Source organism: Glandiceps talaboti, chromosome 7 (assembly GCF_964340395.1).
Source record: "Glandiceps talaboti chromosome 7, keGlaTala1.1, whole genome shotgun sequence".
NCBI classification, from domain to species: Eukaryota; Metazoa; Hemichordata; class Enteropneusta; family Spengelidae; genus Glandiceps; species Glandiceps talaboti.
Window position 1 is genome coordinate 1,483,039 of NC_135555.1, and position 21,962 is coordinate 1,505,000.

A 21,962-nucleotide genomic window follows, 5' to 3' on the forward strand; every position below is an offset into this window, starting at 1 on the left:
TGTCAGATTAGTCTGTGATGGGGCGCCCTCACACATTGGTCAACAGAGAGGTAGAGAGGAGCAACACAATGTATCTTATGGTCTACCTGTACAGATTAGTATATATACCACAAGTCTAAGGATATAAATAGTACATGTACAGTTTGATGGCTATTGATTATTTTTTGAATTTGTAGTATTAAAAATCAAGGGTTCTTTAAAATGAAGTTGAAAATTCACTACTTGATATCATTGAAGCCTCAGCTTGAATTAGGATTAACATTTTGCTGATAAAAATATAATTTGAGATTTTAGGATTTCAAATTTTCACTTTCTCTGTTTTATGTATCACTAATTGTTAACACCAAATGGATCAAATCATATTATTTTTCCAATGATTTCAGTCTTCAGAAAACTCCATATGTTGTGATTTAATAAATGCTGCTAGTATTCAACGGGAGGTTGATGCAATGATAGTGACCAAACTGAAAGATGTGTCAGCTAAGCAAGTCACTAAGGTATGAAATCAATCAATTAATCAATCAGTCAGTCAGTCAGTCAGTCAATCAATCAATCAATCAATCAATCAATCAATCAATCAATCAATCAATCAATCAATCAATCAATCAATCAGTCAGTCAGTAAATCAATCAATCAGGAAGTTGATGCTATGATAGTGACCAAACTGAAAGATGTGTCAGCTAAGCAAATCACTGAATGTGCATATAGTTTTACTAACAATACCAGGTGGTCAGATTCTAAATAAAAATTATGTTCTTTTTATACTTTCAGATGGTACAAGATTTGATTTATGACCCCCTTGGTATGATAGTTGTATGGGCCAGTATTTTAGGTGGAATTATTGGACTCACCACTGAACTCTTATTAACCCTCTAAGGACTTGGTTTCTAGTAAGTCTATGTCTGTGTAATATGGCAGCCTTTACAAGGTGCAAATGAAGGTCACATGTACTGGATACATGGTGATTAGCAAGTCATTAGAGTTTATAACCAAATCTGCAATAATTATCCAATTGCTACTTTGTTGTCTATTTTATGCGATCTCAGCTGAAGATGTAATTCAGTCAGCTAGATGAGTCTTAAAAAATCACAATTACTTATACGTCCAGGACCAATTTAGCCATCCAAGAGACTATACAAGTTCTTTCTTTCCTATTCAACCACCTAAGTGAGTCTTAAATATCACAATAGTTACTAACTTTTAACCCCAGGGACCAATTCAGTCACCTAGGTGATGCTTAAAAATCATACCTGACTTTGGTTAAATTTTTTGGGCATTAATGAGTTCAATGCAAATAGCCTAGAATTCAGGTGAGTGGGGATTTTGAATTTTGATGTGATGAGGCAAATAAAGAATTCAAACCCCCATTTTCATGGATTCCGGGCTATCTTGCAAATAGGGTTCTTGCATAGACTCAGAAGCCTGTCCTCAGCAGCTGTTATTGTGTGGAGAACAGCACCCCCAAACACACCCTTTACTTCCAGAGCCAATTTTGCCACCTAGGTGACTTGTAAAAATCACAACTTCTTACTTCAGGGCCAATTTTAAGCAATCTATGTGAATTTTACAAATGTCAAAACAACTGCCAGTCCAATTTTTGCAGGCATCAGTGAATTTTACCTAAGAATGACATAACATGTGGTCTTTATAACAATTGTTGTAGCTCTTGTCAGACAGCGTTCTAATTGAGATGGTGAGGATTGAAAGAGAAAAGTGTCAGAATCAATACTGATGTACACAAGAGTAGAAGTCTTTTCAATCTATAAGATTGTACCATTATATTATACTCCAAGAACTATACTGTTTTCAGTGCAACATCTGTCCATTCAGCAACTATGTAATCTAGATAGTTTAGATTAGATTAGATTAGATTAGATTAGAATAGATATAACTTTATTACAACCGTATAGAAAATTGTCAATTCTATTTGGGTACATAGTGTAATAAAGATATAAAGAATACTACAATATGAAATAGGCTAATTGTTATCAGTATATGTATTACCATAACTTTAAGCTATACAATAAATTCTATACAGCTAGTATAACTAGACTGCCCAGTACTATTAATAATATATGTAAGTTATTCAATGTATAAAACAGTACTTCTTGTATGCATAGAGAATGAAGTTGTTTTCCACACATCTACTATGTATTTTATGAATGCAATATATATCTTGCCATATATGTTAATGATTTCCAAACATAGAAATGACCCCGAGTATGCTGTGCCACACTTTGCTGTACTTTTGAAACCTGCTGTAATATTTCTATAGCCATGGTATAACTGAGGTTACTGCCCAAAAGGTCATATACGGTGAAATATTATATTTTCATTTGGAATTTATTACTGTTTTCACAGGTGTGTTTCACTAAAATAAAACTCGGTGAAAACAGTACTAAGTTTCTACTCCAAGTTACCATCCATACTTTCTTAAATCAGTAAAAAGTTGGCCCTGGTAAAACAGTCAGCTAATTCACTGTTTTCTGTAAAAAGTACACTCTTTGAAATTATCATATTCCACAGAAGGCATTAGATGTGCAGCTTGGGCATTTGGTGTACAGTAACCACTTCTATATTCTCAGTAATTCTAGATTTCTGTATTTGTTACTGTAGATGCATGGCTTCAGAAAAAAAGGTAGAAATAATTAGAAAAAGATTTTCAAGACATTTTGAAAACATTTATAGTGTAAAATTTAGGTTAAGAGTACAAATTATTGAGATATTCACATGGTATAAGTTGTTGGTTCGGTTTTTTTGAGAAATGTTATCAAAAGTTTTGCTTCAATTAAAAACCAAATTATAATTGTTATGTCTATATTTAAATCACAGGTCAAAGGTCAACAGCTAATTAAAAAGTACAACTCAATCTACATCTTCACAAAAATATAGTTTAGGGAAGATTTTCAATTACATTATTTTATAGTAGTTGTAAGTTATTAAGTATCTTATTGGAAATTAAGAATTATACCTTTTCTAGGTGATGTGCATTGCAGGATTGCAAATTGTTGTACCTGGTAGAAATTACACCACATGGTGGCGCTGTTTAGACGTCATACTTGCATCAGAAAATTGTGTTTCAAATGTATTTTCAAAGATTTTCATGTGAGCTGAAATCAAAACTGCAGATATGTATTAGTGTGTATGATTGGCTACATGTATATTACATCACATGAAAATAACATCCATGCATACATCCATGTGTTAGAAATTATAAATGCATGACAGTGTTCACGTTTCTACTTGTTACAATCAAAAGGCCAGTAGAGATAAAAAAAAAAAAAAAAGTTCAACTTTTAAAATTACATAACAATTGAATTATATCTCTTTCAAATATTAAATGTCAGACGAATACAATAACAATACTAGCTGTCTAATAACATTCAACATCAATTTCTAATTGGAATACAATATTTCGTATCGGAATACAATACTTGTGGTATATTAAGATGTCTGTGATGTGGATTGGTGATTCAACTTTCATCTGATCATATGTTACCATGAATATAAGATGTAATATTGTTGTTATATGAAATTAATACGTGTTCTTTTTATTCATCAAATACTAAGTATTTTATGGTATCTGAGTAATATGGGATTGTCTTGTACTTTATTTGTTTAAATGTTTCAAAAAAAAAGTAATATTTGACATCACTTGTGTCATGGATGTTGTTTGCCATGTTATCATCACTTTAACTTGAAATGGAATGTTTTATCTATTTATCTATCTTGTATCTCAATTTGCTTAGTTTGACGTGTGAATTTGCATTTCTTATCTTGTTGTGACTTTATATTTTCAATTGTATACTTTAAATGGTTATTTGAAGTGTAATATGCATCTTAATTTACACATGCAGCAATGTATGTTAACAGTTATAGTATTGTAAACTTGAGCATAACATAGTAGACAAATTATTGTAAAACAAAACAATGACACAAAAAAGGAAGGACTTGAAAACACTGTCAAAAGTTGCATCATTTTCATTTGAAAACAAACCTGTGAACAATTGAAATTGGATATAATTGCAGGCATAGCGTTTGACGTACTGCTGAACCCAAGTACATTTTCAGTCATCTTTGGTGTTTACATGAAAATGAACAAATACATTTTTACCCATAGTCAAAACACTCTGGAAACAGTACTGTGTTCTCAGTAAACAGGTACTGTGTTGCTTTCATTGGTTTCTATTGTTTTCATTTGAAAACATCTCTGTGTAAACATAGACCCTACACATGTAGAGTCTATGGTGTGTAGGGTCTATGTGTAAACAGGCTCTGAGTTCAATTCAACTTCCTTCAAATATCCACAAGTGGTTGGGGAGAGGATGGCCCCCTGAAATGGAACAATTTGAGATCAATCCAACTATCACATTTGAAGTAAGTTTTCAGTTTTGCAATTTGCTATTTTTCACATTCAATTTAATAATTTATTATTTACACTAAGTATGTTTATGATAATTTTCACATCTTTAAAACTTTACAAACTACAGTTATATCTTTCATTTGGATAATGATGATATCTCAAGTTGGACAAACAAATGCAGGACTCCTAGAACAGTAGTTTGAATTGTCAAGAATTTCAATGTAACATCCTTAAACTAGTATGCATCATGTGACACTGTGAGTATATATATCCATGGATCAGTACATTAGATTTGTAAAGTACAATGTATAGTTATAGATAGTATGTAATAATTTATAGATAGTATATATAGACTAGATAGTAGATACTATATGATGCATCATATAATTATAGATAAGTAGTTATAACAGGGTATTATAATACTCTGTAACCTCTCTATAGTGAACATTTTCTGTTATAACAAACATCCTGTTATATATCCTGCAAACATATATTTCCAAAAGAGTACATGCATCACTATAAATAAACATTCATGCATAATAAACCCTTCTAATGAGTTCCTTATAAAGAGTTTACAGTCGTATTATCAGCTAATGTTTTACATATTCTATTTTGCATGTTCTTCTTCATTTATATTTCCAATAGAGTACTGCATCGCTGTAATAAACCTTTTTAATGTTTCCCAATGAGTTCATTATAAAGAGTTTACAGTCGTATTATCAGCTAATGTTTTACATATTCTATTTTGCATGTTCTTTTTCATTTATATTACCAATAGAGTACTGCATCGCTGTAATAAACCTTTTTAATGTTTCCCAATGAGTTCATTATGAAGAGTTTACAGTCGTATTATCAGCTAATGTTTTGCATGTTCATTTCATTTCACTGTTCTTTGTCAAATTATCTACAACAATTGTTTGTTTGTTGTAAAGTGATTAAGAGAGGTGAAGGGTGGACCAACTTTATGGTATCTATGTTTTATTTGTACACCATACCCCAACTAGCGGTGAAGCCAGTAACCAAATTGACCAAACTTGACAAAGCAAGTCAGCTGAATCAAGTGAAATCGCAATCACAAGAATCATGTTAGGTTATCTTATCACATTATTGTTTCAAATACTGCAAACAGGGCAAAGTTATGCTTGTAGACAAAATCATACTGATTGATATTTGTTTTTTGAAACATAAAGTTTTTGATTTTCACTTTTTAAAATGTAATTGTCCTTTCTATTTATGCATGATCATATCCATGATGAATTGAGTGAAAACATGGTGAAACATTAAATATATGAAACAGGGTTGTAGACTTCATTTGGATTTATTCACATTTGATAATTAACTCTACTGTAAGTCTGTCCTAATTTTGGTTCAACTTTATTATCAAGGTATATTATTTATGTCTAGGAATGCTCTCAATCCTCCAGGTATGAAGTTGACAACGGCATAATATAATTATAATCTATCCTACTGGACTAGCTGTTGTTGTGAATGGCAACAGTTTCTTGTCCTATCCTGGACACTTCTTCAGGCCGACTGATGGTCTGCTGACAGATGGTTGATGTCACCTGACTGAATAGAATTGTCATGTGACGATGAAAACTGTCGAGGAATTTTCCTAATCACATATTATTTATGTTTGAAAACAATGATGCTACCCAGAGTAAATAAAGGATAGGACAGGTTATTCAATTCATATGTAGGTCTTGCAATAACAGATGAATTTATCATACTATGGGACATGTATTATCCATACAGTATGGATAGTTCTGTATCACTTCATGGTCCTAAGTTAACCAACTCAGTTTGATATGATAATTCTGTATCACTTCATGGTCCTAAGTTAAAGTGGCCATATGGATGAGAATTTGGTATTTATTTTGGATTTTTATTTGATAAAACAGCTTCACCATGTTTTTCTACTTGAAAAAATAATGTGAAATAACATATACCAAGTCCATGTTCACATCTCAATAAACGGCAAAACATTAAACAATGTGTAAAATGTTTGTTATTGTACGTACAATAACAAACTTTTTACACTTTGTGCATCTCTTTGCAATGTATTGAGTTATGAACATGGACTTGGTTTATGTTCTTTTGCATTATTTTTTCAAGTAGAAAAACATAGTGAAGCTGTTTTATCAAATAAAAATCCAAAATAAATACCAAATTCTCATCCATATGGCCACTTTAACCAACTCAGTTTACTATTTTCAGTTTGATATGTGAATTTGTTTGTTTTGCTGATAAAATAATGGACACTGTAAGATAAGAATGCTTAGTATTTTTCTCCTGGTTTATAAATAGTCATTGTAATTTACTTTTCTGTTAAAAACTGTCTCAGATTGTTACATACACTCAGAAGGACTTAGGACACCTTCGAGAATGAAACCCTCCCGACTTTATCTTATGTACTGTAAGGAGGGAACGTGCAACACCTATGCTGTAACCTTTCTGCATGTAGACACAAACCTATCCTACCTCAGGTAGGACTTGGGACTGCCTCAGGCGGGACGGCCTACATCTAGATGGGGCTATTGATATTTTCCTTGGCTGAATGACACAACATATTGTGAGTAATATCCAAGAGTAAGGGGTTTTAATCTAAACAAAAAATATTTTAAGAGTGTCTGTGGTAATCTGAGGTAGTTCTTGATATTATTCAGTGACATAGTTGAATTCATTCACATGTATCTATTACCTCATCATTTGTTAAACCTAATTTAACTCAATAAACTTTTCTATTTTTACAACTGATTGGTCTATATTTACTCTATCTTCATTATTCAAACAAATACTTCAATAAAGTGTCATTTCAATTATTACTTGTATTTGATATATATTTATTACTGTATTACATTATTAACAACTTTCATATATAAAATTGAAAAAAATCACTTTTTGAAAATTATTACATTGTCCTAATACACCATAGTTGAAAACATCTATTCCTACATAAGGCAGTTTAAACTGACAACATGCATAAATATTGTCATATTTTTCAGCTTATTTTTGAATATATTTTGTTCACCTCACTCTTGTATCATGTAGTGACAACTATGGGTTCAACAGACTCCAATTGATGACAAATTCATAAAATTTTACATACAAATAATTCTGTCCATCAAGTTTCTAAAATGATCACATTCTTGTGATTTGTAAACTTTAAAGCTTGTAACGTTACATGTCAACACACAAGATGATAAATATCGAATTCAAAATATGAAATGTTGTCATTCATAACTGTACCATCTTTCAATTTCAACATATACAGGGTATAAAATATTCTATTAAGTTCATGTCTTCAAACTTTATTTGAATATTTTATGCAGTATTACACTCTCTACGTCTGAGCAAATTGAATGCCTCTAGAACGAGACATTTGTAAATGTTGGAAAATAAAGTTACCTCGGTATATACATGACTGGTACTGTACACAAACAACTTTAGAATCAAAGTTTACAGACTTGGTGAAATAACTTCGCCAATGTGGCACTGCAGAATTGATTCCATACAAGACTTCTTTGTATATAAGTCATTTTGTTTTCAGCCAATTCTACTTGACTACTTTCATGTCCTCGATGTGATTCACATCCAGGCTTTTCTGGAGGCTCGTAAAAAATATCCGTTCCAAACAAGAATATTAAAACTCTTTCAATATCCTAGCTCACTTTGGAAGCCACTAAAAATGTAAATCTTTGTTCTTCAGAGAGGTACTGTGACAACATCGGAACACAACAGCTAGACAACATGTTTACAATTCAATGTACTATGGTCTAAATTAGTACCATGATAGTTAGATGGCATGTTTACAATTTGATGTAAATTTATCCAATAAAGGTTTTATCATATACACCATGTAGAGGCATGGAAACATCATTCAAATCACATAACCACATAAATTGATAGTGAACTCAAAAATAAAGATATCGAGAGAATATCAAAACCAAATACAGAAAATTATTGCACGAGTTTGATGTACATATTCTCCATTGAATAACATAGCAAGAAATACTGAATGTGAGATAACTGTCTTTCTCAAATGTAAGACAGTGTTTTGTAATAAGTAATTGAAAAATACAGAGTTAATCTCCCTGCTATGGATTGTAAACTTTGGTGAAATGAATAATGAGGGTTTATTTTTACAGACATTCATATAGAACTTTGATTATTGTACAACATTTACTATTTTCAAAATTGAATGTTTTTTTTATTTTATTCTTTCTTATTTATAGTTCACTTTCTTAATAATAGTTTTCTTTCTTGTTTAAATTTACTTTCCCTTTGTAGTAGTCTGAATTTACTTCTAGTAAAAATAAAAATACATTTTTTAAGTAAAAGTCAGACCATAAGGTTGCCATTTTGTTTCAACATCCAACAATGACTAAAACCATGTCCACCATCTGCACCATTTGTTGTTTATAGTTTACTTTCCCTTGGTGGTCTGGCCTCACTTCTAAGGACACTTTCCTGAGCAACTGAGACAGCGAGGGTACCATCTTGTTTCCACAACCGTCCAAGATTAAAACCTCGCCCTCCCCCTGCAATATGAGAAAACATTGGTATGAAAATGTATTCTGTACTTGGTCAGGAGTTTGAAAGTTATGAAATGGTTTCCACAAGACAGACAAATTCATCGTTGTGTACACTTGTGCAAAGAAGTTAAGTATTTATGGTGAACAAGAGACACCAAAAATGGTGAAGACAACAGAATCACCAGTGTTTTTGGCAAAGATAACAATAGTAAGGGCAAACAAGCAAATGACCATACAAAAGTAACACAACTGTCCATAGCAACAGACACAATTGATTCTGTTGCCTTCAGCTAGGGCATCATCAATATTACGCATACGGTCGGTCTTCAGCATCTGCCCTCAGGCAAGCAATAAATTGAGATATCATCCTTGTATATCTAGTATGTGTTATTGAACTCTTACCTGAACGGGGACTTTCACACTCGTACAACATCCATTCATCACTACGGAATGGAGCATGGAACCACATGGCATGATCTAGTGAAGTGATCATTGTAGCTTCAATACTAGGTTTTGATATACGTGATGCAGAGGCTAACATTAAATCAGAAAAATAGGCAGCAATACAGCGATTGATGAGTTCATCATTTCCTGCAATACAATCAGGATAGTAAGGTAAGTTGTGAATACATACTACATGCCAGCATTTGATAACTTCTAGAATTACAAACATGAATTTACTGCAACAAAGCCAATCACAATACTGGCTTTATGGCAACAAATAGCTCTTGCCTATAGTTCCCCTATCTCTCTTGCCTATAGTTCCCTTATACCTATAGTTCCCCTGGGACTCTTACCTATAGTTCCCTTGGGTCTCTTACCTATAGTTCCCCTGGGTCTCTTACCTATAGTTCCCCTAGGTCTCTTACCTATAGTTCCCCTACCTCTCTTGGCTATAGTTCCCCTACCCCTTTATACCTATAGTTCCTCTAGGTCTCTTACCTATAGTTCCCCTGAGTCTCTTACCTATAGTTCCCCTGGGTCTCTTACCTATAGTTCCCCTGGGTCTCTTACCTATAGTTCCCCTGGGTCTCTTACCTATAGTTCCCTGGGTCTCTTACCTATAGTTCACCTGGGTCTCTTACCTATAGTTCCCCTTGGCCTCTTACCTATAGTTCCCCTAGGTCTCTTACCTATAGTTCCCCTAGGTCTCTTACCTATAGTTCCCTTGGGTCTCTTACCTATAGTTCCCTTGGGTCTCTTACCTATAGTTCTCCTACCTTTCTTGCCTATAGTTCCCCTACCTCTCTTGGCTATAGTTCCCCTACCCCTTTATACCTATAGTTCCTCTAGGTCTCTTACCTATAGTTCCCCTGAGTCTCTTACCTATAGTTCCCCTGGGTCTCTTACCTATAGTTCCCCTGGGTCTCTTACCTATAGTTCCCCTACCTCTCTTGGCTATAGTTCCCCTACCCCTTCATACCTATAGTTCCCTTTATACCTATAGCTCCCCTAGGTCTCATACCTATAGTTCCCCTAGGTCTCTTACCTATAGTTCCCCTAGGTCTCTTGCCTATAGTTCACCTGGGTCTCTTACCTATAGTTCCCCTAGGTCTCTTACCTATAGTTCCCCTAGGTCTCTTACCTATAGTTCCCCTAGGTCTCTTACCTATAGTTCCCCTAGGTATCTTACCTATAGTTCCCCTAGGTATCTTACCTATAGTTCCCCTGGGTCTCTTACCTATAATTCCCCTAGGTATCTTACCTATAGTTCCCCTAGGTATCTTACCTATAGTTCCCTCGGGTCTCTTACCTATAGTTCCCCTACCTCTCTTGGCTATAGTTCCCCTAGGTCTCATACCTATAGTTCCCCTAGGCCTCTTACCTATAGTTCCCCTGGGTCTCTTACCTATAATTCCCCTAGGTATCTTACCTATTGTTCCCCTAGGTATCTTACCTATAGTTCCCTCGGGTCTCTTACCTATAGTTCCCCTACCTCTCTTGGCTATAGTTCCCCTAGGTCTCATACCTATAGTTCTCCTAGGTATATTACCTATAGTTCCCCTGGGTCTCTTATCTATAGTTCCCCTAGGTATCTAACCTATAGTTCCCCTAGGTCTCTTACCTATAGTTCCCTCGGGTCTCTTACCTATAGTTCCCCTACCTCTCTTGGCTATAGTTCCCCTAGGTCTCATACCTATAGTTCCCCTAGGTCTCTTACCTATAGTTCCCTGGGTCTCTTACCTATAGTTCCCCTACCTCTCTTGGCTATAGTTCCCCTAGGTCTCTTACCTATAGTTCACCTGGGTCTCTTACCTATAGTTCCCCTAGGTATCTTACCTATAGTTCCCCTAGGTATCTAACCTATAGTTCCCCTAGGTCTCTTACCTATAGTTCCCCTGGGTCTCTTACCTATAGTTCCCCTGGGTCTCTTACCTATAGTTCCCCTAGGTATCTTACCTATAGTTCCCCTAGGTATCTTACCTATAGTTCCACTAGGTATCTTACCTATAGTTCCCCCGGGTCTCTTACCTATAGTTCCCCTAGGTATCTTACCTATAGTTCCCCTAGGTCTCTTACCTATAGTTCCCCTAGGTATCTTACCTATAGTTCCCCTAGGTCTCTTACCTATAGTTCCCCTAGGTCTCTTACCTATAGTTCCCCTAGGTCTCTTACCTATAGTTCCTCTAGCTTTAATCCACAGAATAATCTTAGGTTCATCGGTATCCTTCATGGTATGTTTTGCTATAAATACAGGAACTTGAGGTATAACTGGTTTGATCTCTATCGGTATCTCTACAGCTTGGTGTTCGCGGATGTAGTTTTGCACACTCTCTGGGAGTTTCCTGCAAGTTTTACACACATGTATTTACATTCTTTCTTTCATTCTAATAATGAACACACCAAAACATTTTAACAGTGCAGTTTTTGGTCAAATGAATATACATGTTTAGGTTTTAACAACATCAGTACTTTTGTGATCAATTTAGAACCTCAGACCTTGAAAAGCGTAAATCTCTTTCATCCTTACGTCTCCTGTCCTATGCTCTACAGTTGAGTTCAAAAAACAATGTCATCAAACATAAACTGCTGAAGTCAAATTGAAGGTTTTCGTTTAGAAAAAATGAAAAATAATATTAGAAAAATATAAAATCATTGATGTGATTATTTTCTTACTTGAAATGTTTTTTTGTCATTTCTGTTTGATTTAAAAGATCTTCAGGTGGAGGTACATCTGGCATTATATGTTGGTGATGGAACTTAGAGAATTCTTGTATATGGAATGATGCCTGCATTGTTAGTACAGCCTCTCCAAACTGTCTAGCTTGTACTGATCTAGTTGCATAGCTTCCACCATCACGTGTTCTCTCAACTTGGTAAATAATGGATTTCTTGGGTTGCCCTGTGAAAAAATGAAGTAACTGTACTGGCTATATCGCATATGCAACAGTGATTCTTCACAGAATCTAAAATTAAAGCCCAACCCTAAACTTCAGTCCACCAATGATCTCACCCCAAAAATGGACATAATCTAATGTGAATGACTAAAATACTGTTCTCTGGCTAGTGAAAAATTTGAAATATTAACATCAAAACCACAATTTTGGAATGAGCAATTATTTGATTCAAGTAGTCTTGCTCATAATTGGGTATCACTGCATCCTTCTATCTCTGTGATGGTGTTTAGTCTTTGTTCTATAAAATCATTTAGATCAATTAAAGAGGTCAACATGTCTTTCCATCATTTTATGATGTGAATATTATTTCAAATGTAATACACAAACATAACAATGTAAGCATCTTGAAACCAAAAAATCATTTATCTGAATGATATGGAGAGATGCTTGTCATCAAATATCACCTAATACAAGGCCTTGCATATATCCAGTGCAATAATCTGAGGCCTATGAATAATCTCCTTTCCTAACAAGTCATAATGTAATTTGAATACTGGATCAAATACAAATGTCCTAGCATTGTGTACTATATACAAGTACTTGTAGGCCTGCAAATATGACCTTTGACCTCACCTCCTTTGACAAAGTAGGCATGTAATGAATGTACATGAAACTCTGGAGGTACAGTTTTACCAGCAGCTACAAGAGCCTGCCCAACAACTTGACCACCAAATAATCGCCGTGCATTTCCCATTGGTTTCCAATGGTTACTACTCCTGTAAAATATAAATCAGTATAACTCAGAAAAATGAATCGTGTAGAAGTCTTGTAGAATTCTGACAGAAATTTTGCTATAATTGGTTAGTATAGTAGTTTGGTTAGTGTAAGTTTTGCATCACATTTTGCATATTAAATGTCATGATTAAATGACTGTATTGTATTCATTTTATTTCTGTATGTTATTTTTGTATGCTTTACCATGCTTGCTACATGTTGTTATGCAATAAAGATTGGTTAAAATTAAAATTCAGTTGGAACGATTTTTCTGAAACACCAAATACATAAGAAATAATTATGTCACGAAACATTAATTTGTATCACCAAGAGTTACAAAGTTGTGACAACAAATTCTGAAATTCATATAAATCATAAGTAAAGTTCTGAACACATACACTTCATTCCTTACTCTATCCTTTGAGATCAAAACATCTGACATGAAAATAAATTTATTCAGTACATTCATCTCATAAACAAGATTGCAAACAATATACTAGGCATGTATCATGCAAAGAATAAATGAATAAAAATATATTTAAAAAATATATAATGAAGATCTTAAAATCTTTCAGATAACTTTTGTTATTTTGATGTCAAATTTATGCCAGCAATTAGCAATCTAGGGAATTCCTCTAGCCGATAATTTTGCTGTTATTATCATTTCAGTAATAACACACAATAACACAAACACTTCTATGTGTTATTGACTCTACAGTCAAACACCATACAATCAGAAACAAAGAGAATCTACTACATGTATTTGGTCATTTTATGTATGTACAAAAATATGGACAGTTCTTCTGCCTTGTAATTTTGTAATGGTAATATTTATGCCAGAAATAGTTTTTATGCTTTGCAATTTTGTTATATTGTTTATGCTAAACACACAGCAAGTTCTTCTGCCTTGTAGATTTTTATGCCAGAAACTCAGCAATTTCGTTCAGCTGACACAGACTCAGGGCAACAAATAAGTGTTTTCAATGAATGCAAGAGGTTAAAGCAATGATGAAATGTGATAAACATCTCCTTCCTGTGTGATTAAAGTTGAGTCTAAACATATCCACACCATCATTAGCTTGTGTGTGTGGCATGCAGTATGTAAGTAGTGAGGCAGTAACAGTGGTCTGACGTTGTCTACAAATTCAGGGACTATAAACCATCTAATATGGGACGCTGGAAAACCTTCCTGACTTGTGGTTTGGCAAGGGTGAGTATTATGAACGTTTCATAATCAAAATTATATCATTTGAAAGATGGATTCTAAAACAACAGATGTTAAAATAACAAATATTGATATGTGATGAATATCAACCATGAACATTATCAGATATGTCTGAATCATACCCTCACACTAATAACATCATCAAAAAGATTTCTAATTTTTCATCACTTTCCCATTTATTTATATAGATAAGTTTTATTTTCTGAAATAATACAATTTATTTTTCATAACATAACTGCATATTTTCCATTCATGATTTCATATGATTTCACAGTGTATTAAATCTGCTGCTGTGTGATTTCTACATCCTTTCCCCGACTCTTAGGTAAACTTTAACCAGGTTGACCTTCTATATACAGCTAAGCACCATAAATAGTTTTGATAATCACATTCCTGGGGTCCCTATTTCAGTTAATTGGCTTTGCTAGCAAGACTTACAGGTGTACACTGATGGGGGAATGACAAACCAATCCTGTAAATTTATTCAAATGAAGTAGACTGCATACATGCGAATGTGTAGCACATGTCAAATGTGTACAAAATAATAAGTTCTCTGGTTCAGGGGTCATCGGCCGCCTTGATTGGCAGTGGGTTACTCGGATCGTATCACTACACTCGACCGCTAACGTTACAGGTGTATTAAGTTGTCAGTGTAGTGTAGAGTGATGTAACAATTACTCGTCAATAGCTGCAATAATTGTAGGGTTTGCTGTGATTTTGAGGGCTTTTTCGTCTGTTTTTGTGCCTTTTTTCGTTCCAATGTTTGATTCGGGTTAAACGTCGGAACGAGAAAAGGCACAAAAACAGACGAAAAAACACTCAAAACCGCAGCAAGACGCTACAATTATTGCAGTTAGTCCATAACTAACTATACTACTTACTAAATATCATTTGGAACGAACATTCTCAACTAGATAAAAGCTTGGAGTAATACTGACTTACTAACCCACTGGGTTATACTTCCATGCTTTACTCCAAGATAAAAGTGTGACTGCATCGCTATATACAATATATATCTGAATTCTGATGTATAACGCTAATAGTACCGATGTGAACAACGGTCACGATGACCCCTGGCAACAAAACTGTTGCACCAGCCAACTGCTGATAGTGACTGTGGTCTAAAGCAATGATACTGCACTATGTACATTATCAATGTTGACTGAACCAGAGAACAGAACTGTTGCAACGGGGAAACTCCAAAACACGGTCTCCTTCGTATCAAACTCTACGATCAACATTTTTTTTACTTAGGATACAAACCTATATAGATTCGACTCCAACTCTTCCAAGTTAAGTACGGTATCGACCAATACATTACGCAAATTTTCATTTTCTTTTTCCGGCGGACTCACCACGGGTTGTTGGGCTGCCATTTTACGTGACCTTTGACCCCACTCTATAAGCCTCCCCAGCTTCCGAGCGATAAAGGAAATTTTAAAAGTAAATTTGTGTAGTGAAGAAGTAAAGAAGTCATTGCTCAACAGCTGATTGGTTGGGTGGTCGTTATTTATTATCCAAAATTTATGCCAGTTGATTTTACTGTTTCCATTTATCAGTTTATTACATTTGTAATCTTGTTGCTTGTCCTTAAGTCAGTAAGCGTTCAGAATCGAAGGGTCAGAGTCGACTAGTCATCATTTATAGGGTTCGAATTTCGCGGTCGACAAACTTCGTTCATTCATTGATTGAACACAGATGGGAAAAGAATGTTGTCAAAACCTCCAAACATGCTAAGTTTCCTATTACATTGTAAAGCTTTCATCCTACGAAAACTGCTGTGGTTTCCATCATGTCGACTTTTAATAGACCACTATCTATCTATCTATCTATCTATCTATCTATCTATCTATCTATCTATCTATCTATCTATCTATCTATCTATCTATCTATCTATCTATCTATCTATCTATCTATCTATCTATCTATCTATCTATCTATCTATCTATCTATCTATCTATCTATCTATCTATCTATCTATCTATCTATCTATCTATCTATCTTAGTATCTATCTATCTATCTATCTATCTATCTATCTATCTATCTATCTTAGTATCTATCTATCTATCTATCTATCTATCTATCTATCTAACTATCTATCTATCTATCTTAGTATCTATCTATCTATTTATCTATCTATCTATCTATCTATCTATCTATCTATCTATCTATCTATCTATCTTAGTATCTATCTATCTATCTATCTATCTATCTATCTAACTATCTATCTATCTATCTATCTTAGTATCTATCTATCTATTTATCTATCTATCTATCTATCTATCTATCTATCTATCTATCTATCTATCTATCTATCTATCTATCTATCCATCATATATTTTAGGAACTATCAGCGATACGCCCCTTTGACGAAGTTTCGGGATCGTTTTGGATCCTAAAGTCTTTCCAAAGTCTATGCATAAGCTACCACTACTTACTAAATTGTTTTTTGTTTAACTTGTAACCATATAAGGAATCGTAATTCACTCTAGATGAAACGTTTTAACTGATTCTTTTCATTTGTACAGAGTAGCAGAGGACAATCTAGAGATGGGGAGTTTGAGAAATGTTTCGAATTATTCACAAATGAGGAAAGGAAGGAAATGCAGAGAGTGTTCAGTAGGATAACATCTACGAATGATCCCAAAGGACATCAACAAATTAAACAAGCATTCAATTTACAAAGTTTGCAGGTAGGTAATCATAACATTGTAACTGACGACTGGATTGTTGAGACTCCCAGGTTGCTAAAAAAAAATCACCACCCTATAAATGTCAATTTGCTGACAAGAAACATTATCCTTGTAACTGGTGCAAAGTACAAGTTCCATTTTTAAAATTAACGATTTTTAACAATGTCTCCCCAACTCCCCAACAGCATAATTTTAAATAATTTCGATCACGATAACTTTGCAAGAAATGCTTTGGAGTGTGTTTATGTTATTTATGCATTTAGTTATTATATAATATAACCAAGTTAATTAGTTTGTTGAAAATTGGCATCGTCGTAAACCACAGCCTCTTTTACGGCACCGCCCAGTACGTGCCCTACCAGTTATTTCGTAGTAAGGCGGAATAAATAACAGCTCTGGTTTACGAGAATGAAAATTGGCTCAGGATAATGAACTATATATAACTTTTACTAACAAAACGTTGACAAACTCGTGTTCAATACACCTAAATATAAAACTTTTACCAACAAAACGTTGACGAACCCAAAACTGACAATTTCTCTATTTTCTTGAAATAATGGTCTTACTAAGTCTTACATTGGTGAAAAAGTAGGAGATGAGGACATCGTAGAACGGCTATACAATGATATGTTACATCCCAAAGACGTTGGTAAAAAGGGAGTTACTGTTGGTTTTGAGCAATTCGTCATCACCATGGCCCACCTGTTGAAGGGGACACTCGACGAGCAAGCGGACCTACTCATGAAGTTGGCATCTGATGAAAAAGATGCAGCCTCGGCAAAAGACATGTATTTGGTATGTAGAAACGTTCATTAATACTATACAGTGATAACTATAGATGTGTATGTATAGATCTATATATGGTATGGTGAAGTTATTCATTGGTATACTTGCAGCTCACAAGTGACTGTGTCGTGAATTAGGAACGTGACCATGTTAAACAGTCTGGTAACAGCGACAGCGTCATGACTAAACATATATGAGGCCAAAACAATACTAAGACTCAAGAGTTTTCATACAAAATGGACATGTCATTATATCCAAACACGGTGTTATACATGTTACTATAACGCCACATCTTTGTATGACGATCCCTGTTCTTTATTTTAGTTCGTTAGCGACATGGTTCGGCACGTACAGTTACAACTCCTTCCAGTCATTGAGGCCAAAGGGTGGGACTTAGCGTCAAGTGATTCCCCGGATCGAAGATTTGCAAAACATCTATTACGAGATCTTTTTTGGAAAGGTAAGGCAAGTACTGCAGGTACTGGATAACTACGATTATATATACGTTAGTACCCAACTCTGTCTACTATTACGAGTCTGGTGTGTGATATTACTGCATGATGGGTATATTAAACTTTAATAATTTATGTAAATGTCAACGAGAGCATGTTTGCGAGCTCGACATTAGTCTTTTTTTGTTTTTCAGGAAAGTAGTTTTACCAGCTATGCACTTTAAATCGTTTGTTTCTTTGGAGTGACGTCACGGTATATTACTATAAATGGCGGTAATAAGCACAAATGATATATATGAAACTATGTCTTTTGAGATAGTCTAAAGTTTTACCAAGTAGCAATTGAGAAGAAGATGAAGTCCTTTGATCTGTTTATTGTACTATTTATTGTAAAATACTAACATTGTTCACTTATCCTGAGAGTTAATTATTTCAATTTGTAGTACCCTGTTATTGATCTGCTTATGTGTGTTTATTTACTGCTCTAACACTACGTTCACCTCCCTTGGTAACGATTTTTTCCAGATGGGCAACAACCAGTTGGAGACTTGACTGGGGGTGGGAGACGAGGTAGTATTGGTAAGTATCAATATTGATGCGTTGATACCAAATAATCGAATTCTATCAAGACTTTAAGTCCTGCATTCACATTTAATGTGAGACGCACTATTTTGTTCACAGTTGTGTTGTGTTGGTTTTGAAGCGTCATTTATTTTATTTTGTCAAAGTTTGATTTTGTCTGTGCGTTTGCAGTTTGTTTAGTTTTGGAGCCTGTAAATGGGGTTGGATCCCGTAGGTTTTACTAATAAATAGATAATTCAACAAACAAACAAACAAACAAACAAACAAACAAACAAACAAACAAACAAACAAACAAAACCCAAAGCAGTAGATCTATATAAGTATTTTGAAAACTATTTTACGATACCAAAGGAAAGTGTTTTCTTCTATTTTCAGCTGGACTGGATGTTCCCATTAAGAAGTACGTACTGGATGATATTCTAGCATGGTTGATAGTTAGACCTCGTATGCCGAGTGTCATAGCTGAAGTCTTTCGATATGCTTTAGACATTCACCAGGAAAAGGTAATGTGTGGTGATTCACATGTACGTAGTAGTAGTAGTAGTAGTAGTAGTAGTAGTAGTAGTAGTAGTAGTAGTAGTAGTAGTAGTAGTAGTAGTAGTAGTAGTAGTAGTAGTAGTAGTAGTAGTTTATTATAGTGACATGCAGATTTACAATTATTTACAATAAATATACGTATACAGATATACATCTGCCCAGCCCCTTCGGACTTATAAGTCACTTTTTTTCAAAACAAATTAAACAAATAGAACATCTATAAACTTACATACAATGTCATATCAGAAAAAGTACAAAGAACATATCTATGGCGATATTTATCGAAACAAATATTTTTTCCTTCTCTCAAAAGCATTATACACATATATAGCTAAACGACGTGAACATCGTACATTAAGGAAGTGAAATTTTTCCTCAATATTTAAATCAACAAACGTATCAAAAAATCGATTTACATCTGTGAACATAGTTAATCTGAGGTCATCATAAAACGAATGTTTGAAGGATGAATGATGTGAAGCTAAATATCAATTTGATTTATTGTATATCATATTGTATGTACAGCGACACAAATCTGTTTAACCATAGGTGATTCAGTAATGTGCAGAGTGTACAATATTACGAGTGAGCCAGGTTTATCCAACAATACAGTTACAAAAAACACCGTTCCAGTTGCAGGTAATGCAACGTTGCCACAATTTCAACGTCCACAAAGAAAGTTATAAAATAATTCAACCCACGGATCGTATTACGTAGAATTAGATTGAGAGTCGTTACGGTGCGTCGTTAGTCACGCACCCATTCCCTTTGCAATCACAGAGATATGGTTGTCAATTTATTTGAATTGATATTACTTTAATTTTAGATCTTGGATAGCATGCGAGCATCTGGCAAAGATAAGGATTTGACGTATACTTACAAAGAGCTAGCTTCAATGGTTCCAAGATGTAAAGACGTAACCTTTAGTTGGCACAAATTACAACCAATACTAGATATCCCATCAATTCTGTTCCTAAATAGTATCCTACCAAAGCGACTCAAGTCCGAGTGGAGATTACTGTTTTCTAGTCGACTACATGGAGAGAGTTTTAATACAATGGCACAAAATATCGTGCACCAGGGACCATCCATCGTTTTAGTCAAAGATCGTGATGGCCACATATTTGGTGGATTTGCTACAGATGCATGGGAAGCACAAGCTCATTTTTATGGTAGGATAATTCATCTCTTTTCTCTATATTCAAGATTTGACTAAAATCGATATCAAGACATGACTGATAGACACATATAATGACTAGGGTTACTATTTACGTCTTCGTAGACATCGTCGCAAACCACGGCCTGTTTTACGGCAACGTTCTTAACGCGCCTTCCACAGGTAGTTTTAATGTCAGTATTATTGCATCTATGTTTTTATACATGTGAGTGTTGACCTTCTGGTCAATCACGTTTATCCTGCAATAAAGTTAATAAATAACGTTAGAAGTGTTCAGTTACCCTGAGACAGCATATAGCTCATTTTATGATATCCTCATATCATCTCCATCTTGTAGGTACCGCCAGGGACTTTCTGTTTTCTCTAAATCCTATAATGGAAGTGTATGAAGCCACCGGTGACAACAATCGCTACCAGTATTTCAACCTGCAGAAAACAACGTTACCTAGTGGTCTTGTGAGTTCTTATAAGTTACTTTCAAAATATAATCTTATTTATTTATTTTAAAACATATAACATAATTATTCCAAAGGCCCAACTCTAGAGACAATAATTGAAGCTAGAAATTTAATGCCTCACACATTGTGAATGACGAATGACGTAAGAAGTCGGTCGCGTTTAAGGTCGTTAGACTTTTAAGACAAAGTACATATTCCCCAAAAGACACATGTTACACTGACTTGTGATCAAGTAATCGATCAAGTATCGGATTCGTTTTATGTTATTTTGACTAAACTCACAGAGTATTATAAATATGTGTACATATTTTGGCACTTGAAGACAACTTGTTTTCCCTCCGTTACACTACGATCTACGTTAAAATACAGTATCATCAAAATGGGGTTCAAGCACATATTTGAAAAAATCATTATTTTTCGTCACAATTTTATCCTTTTAATAAAGTGATAAACCTGTGACGACAAATAATTATGCTTTTGATAGCAGTGACAGTTTTTATGGGTTATATATATCAATATTTGTCATTATTTTTTCAGGGCTTTGGTGGACATTTTGAATATTTTGGTCTCTGGATCGACGCCAACTTTGGTAGCGGATATTGTATGAAATCGTCAACCTACGATAACGAACAAATGTCATTTGATGAACAATTTAAGATCGACAGCGTTGAAGTATGGGGAGTCGGTCCACCACCAAAACCAGAGGTGAGATACATAATACTCACCACTTATATCATCATAAAGTGTGCAGTATTTGTTTTTACTCCCCACACCGCCTCATTAAAAATCAGTCCAATTTTTAAAAAAGGAAATTCTCAGAATTTTCCCCATCAGTACATATCATTTAGGGATCATAAGCGTTTATCACGTGTTTGTAGTGTGCTTTTTCACTTCTTTTTCTGCGGCAGTCCAGTAAGTGGACATTTGGTCTGTTTGATCTCTGGAGTCGATTTTTAAAAACCCGCATGATTATATCTACTGTCGAAAGAAGGAATTATAATAAGTTTTTATTTTTATCTTAACAGTACGAGGATGAGGAGC

General features: G+C 34.4%; 2 protein-coding genes across 2 annotated transcripts in view; one reads left to right on the top strand and one right to left on the bottom strand.

The window, feature by feature from the left end:
* Window positions 1–8,648: 8,648 nt before the first annotated feature.
* Window positions 8,649–15,611, bottom strand: LOC144438218 (acyl-coenzyme A thioesterase 8-like). The gene is made up of 6 exons (XM_078127258.1): window positions 15,499–15,611; window positions 12,870–13,012; window positions 12,016–12,241; window positions 11,515–11,684; window positions 9,301–9,489; window positions 8,649–8,904 (listed from the first exon to the last, which is right to left on the bottom strand). The coding sequence occupies exons 1-6, from the start codon at window positions 15,609–15,611 to the stop codon at window positions 8,783–8,785; spliced, it is 963 nt and encodes a 320-aa protein (XP_077983384.1). The 3' UTR covers window positions 8,649–8,782.
* A 150-nt stretch (window positions 15,612–15,761) lies between these two features.
* The window catches only part of LOC144437342 (MTOR-associated protein MEAK7-like), a 6,338-nt gene continuing 137 nt past the window's right edge, over window positions 15,762–21,962 (top strand). Inside the window, exons 1-10 of the mRNA XM_078126266.1 lie at window positions 15,762–15,833; window positions 16,765–16,929; window positions 17,500–17,724; window positions 18,040–18,175; window positions 18,693–18,746; window positions 19,125–19,252; window positions 20,113–20,458; window positions 20,801–20,919; window positions 21,459–21,626; window positions 21,947–21,962. The exon at window positions 21,947–21,962 is cut by the window's right edge and continues 137 nt beyond it. Coding sequence (XP_077982392.1) covers window positions 15,762–15,833; window positions 16,765–16,929; window positions 17,500–17,724; window positions 18,040–18,175; window positions 18,693–18,746; window positions 19,125–19,252; window positions 20,113–20,458; window positions 20,801–20,919; window positions 21,459–21,626; window positions 21,947–21,962 — 1,429 coding nt within the window. The remainder of the gene's footprint in view (window positions 15,834–16,764; window positions 16,930–17,499; window positions 17,725–18,039; window positions 18,176–18,692; window positions 18,747–19,124; window positions 19,253–20,112; window positions 20,459–20,800; window positions 20,920–21,458; window positions 21,627–21,946) is intronic.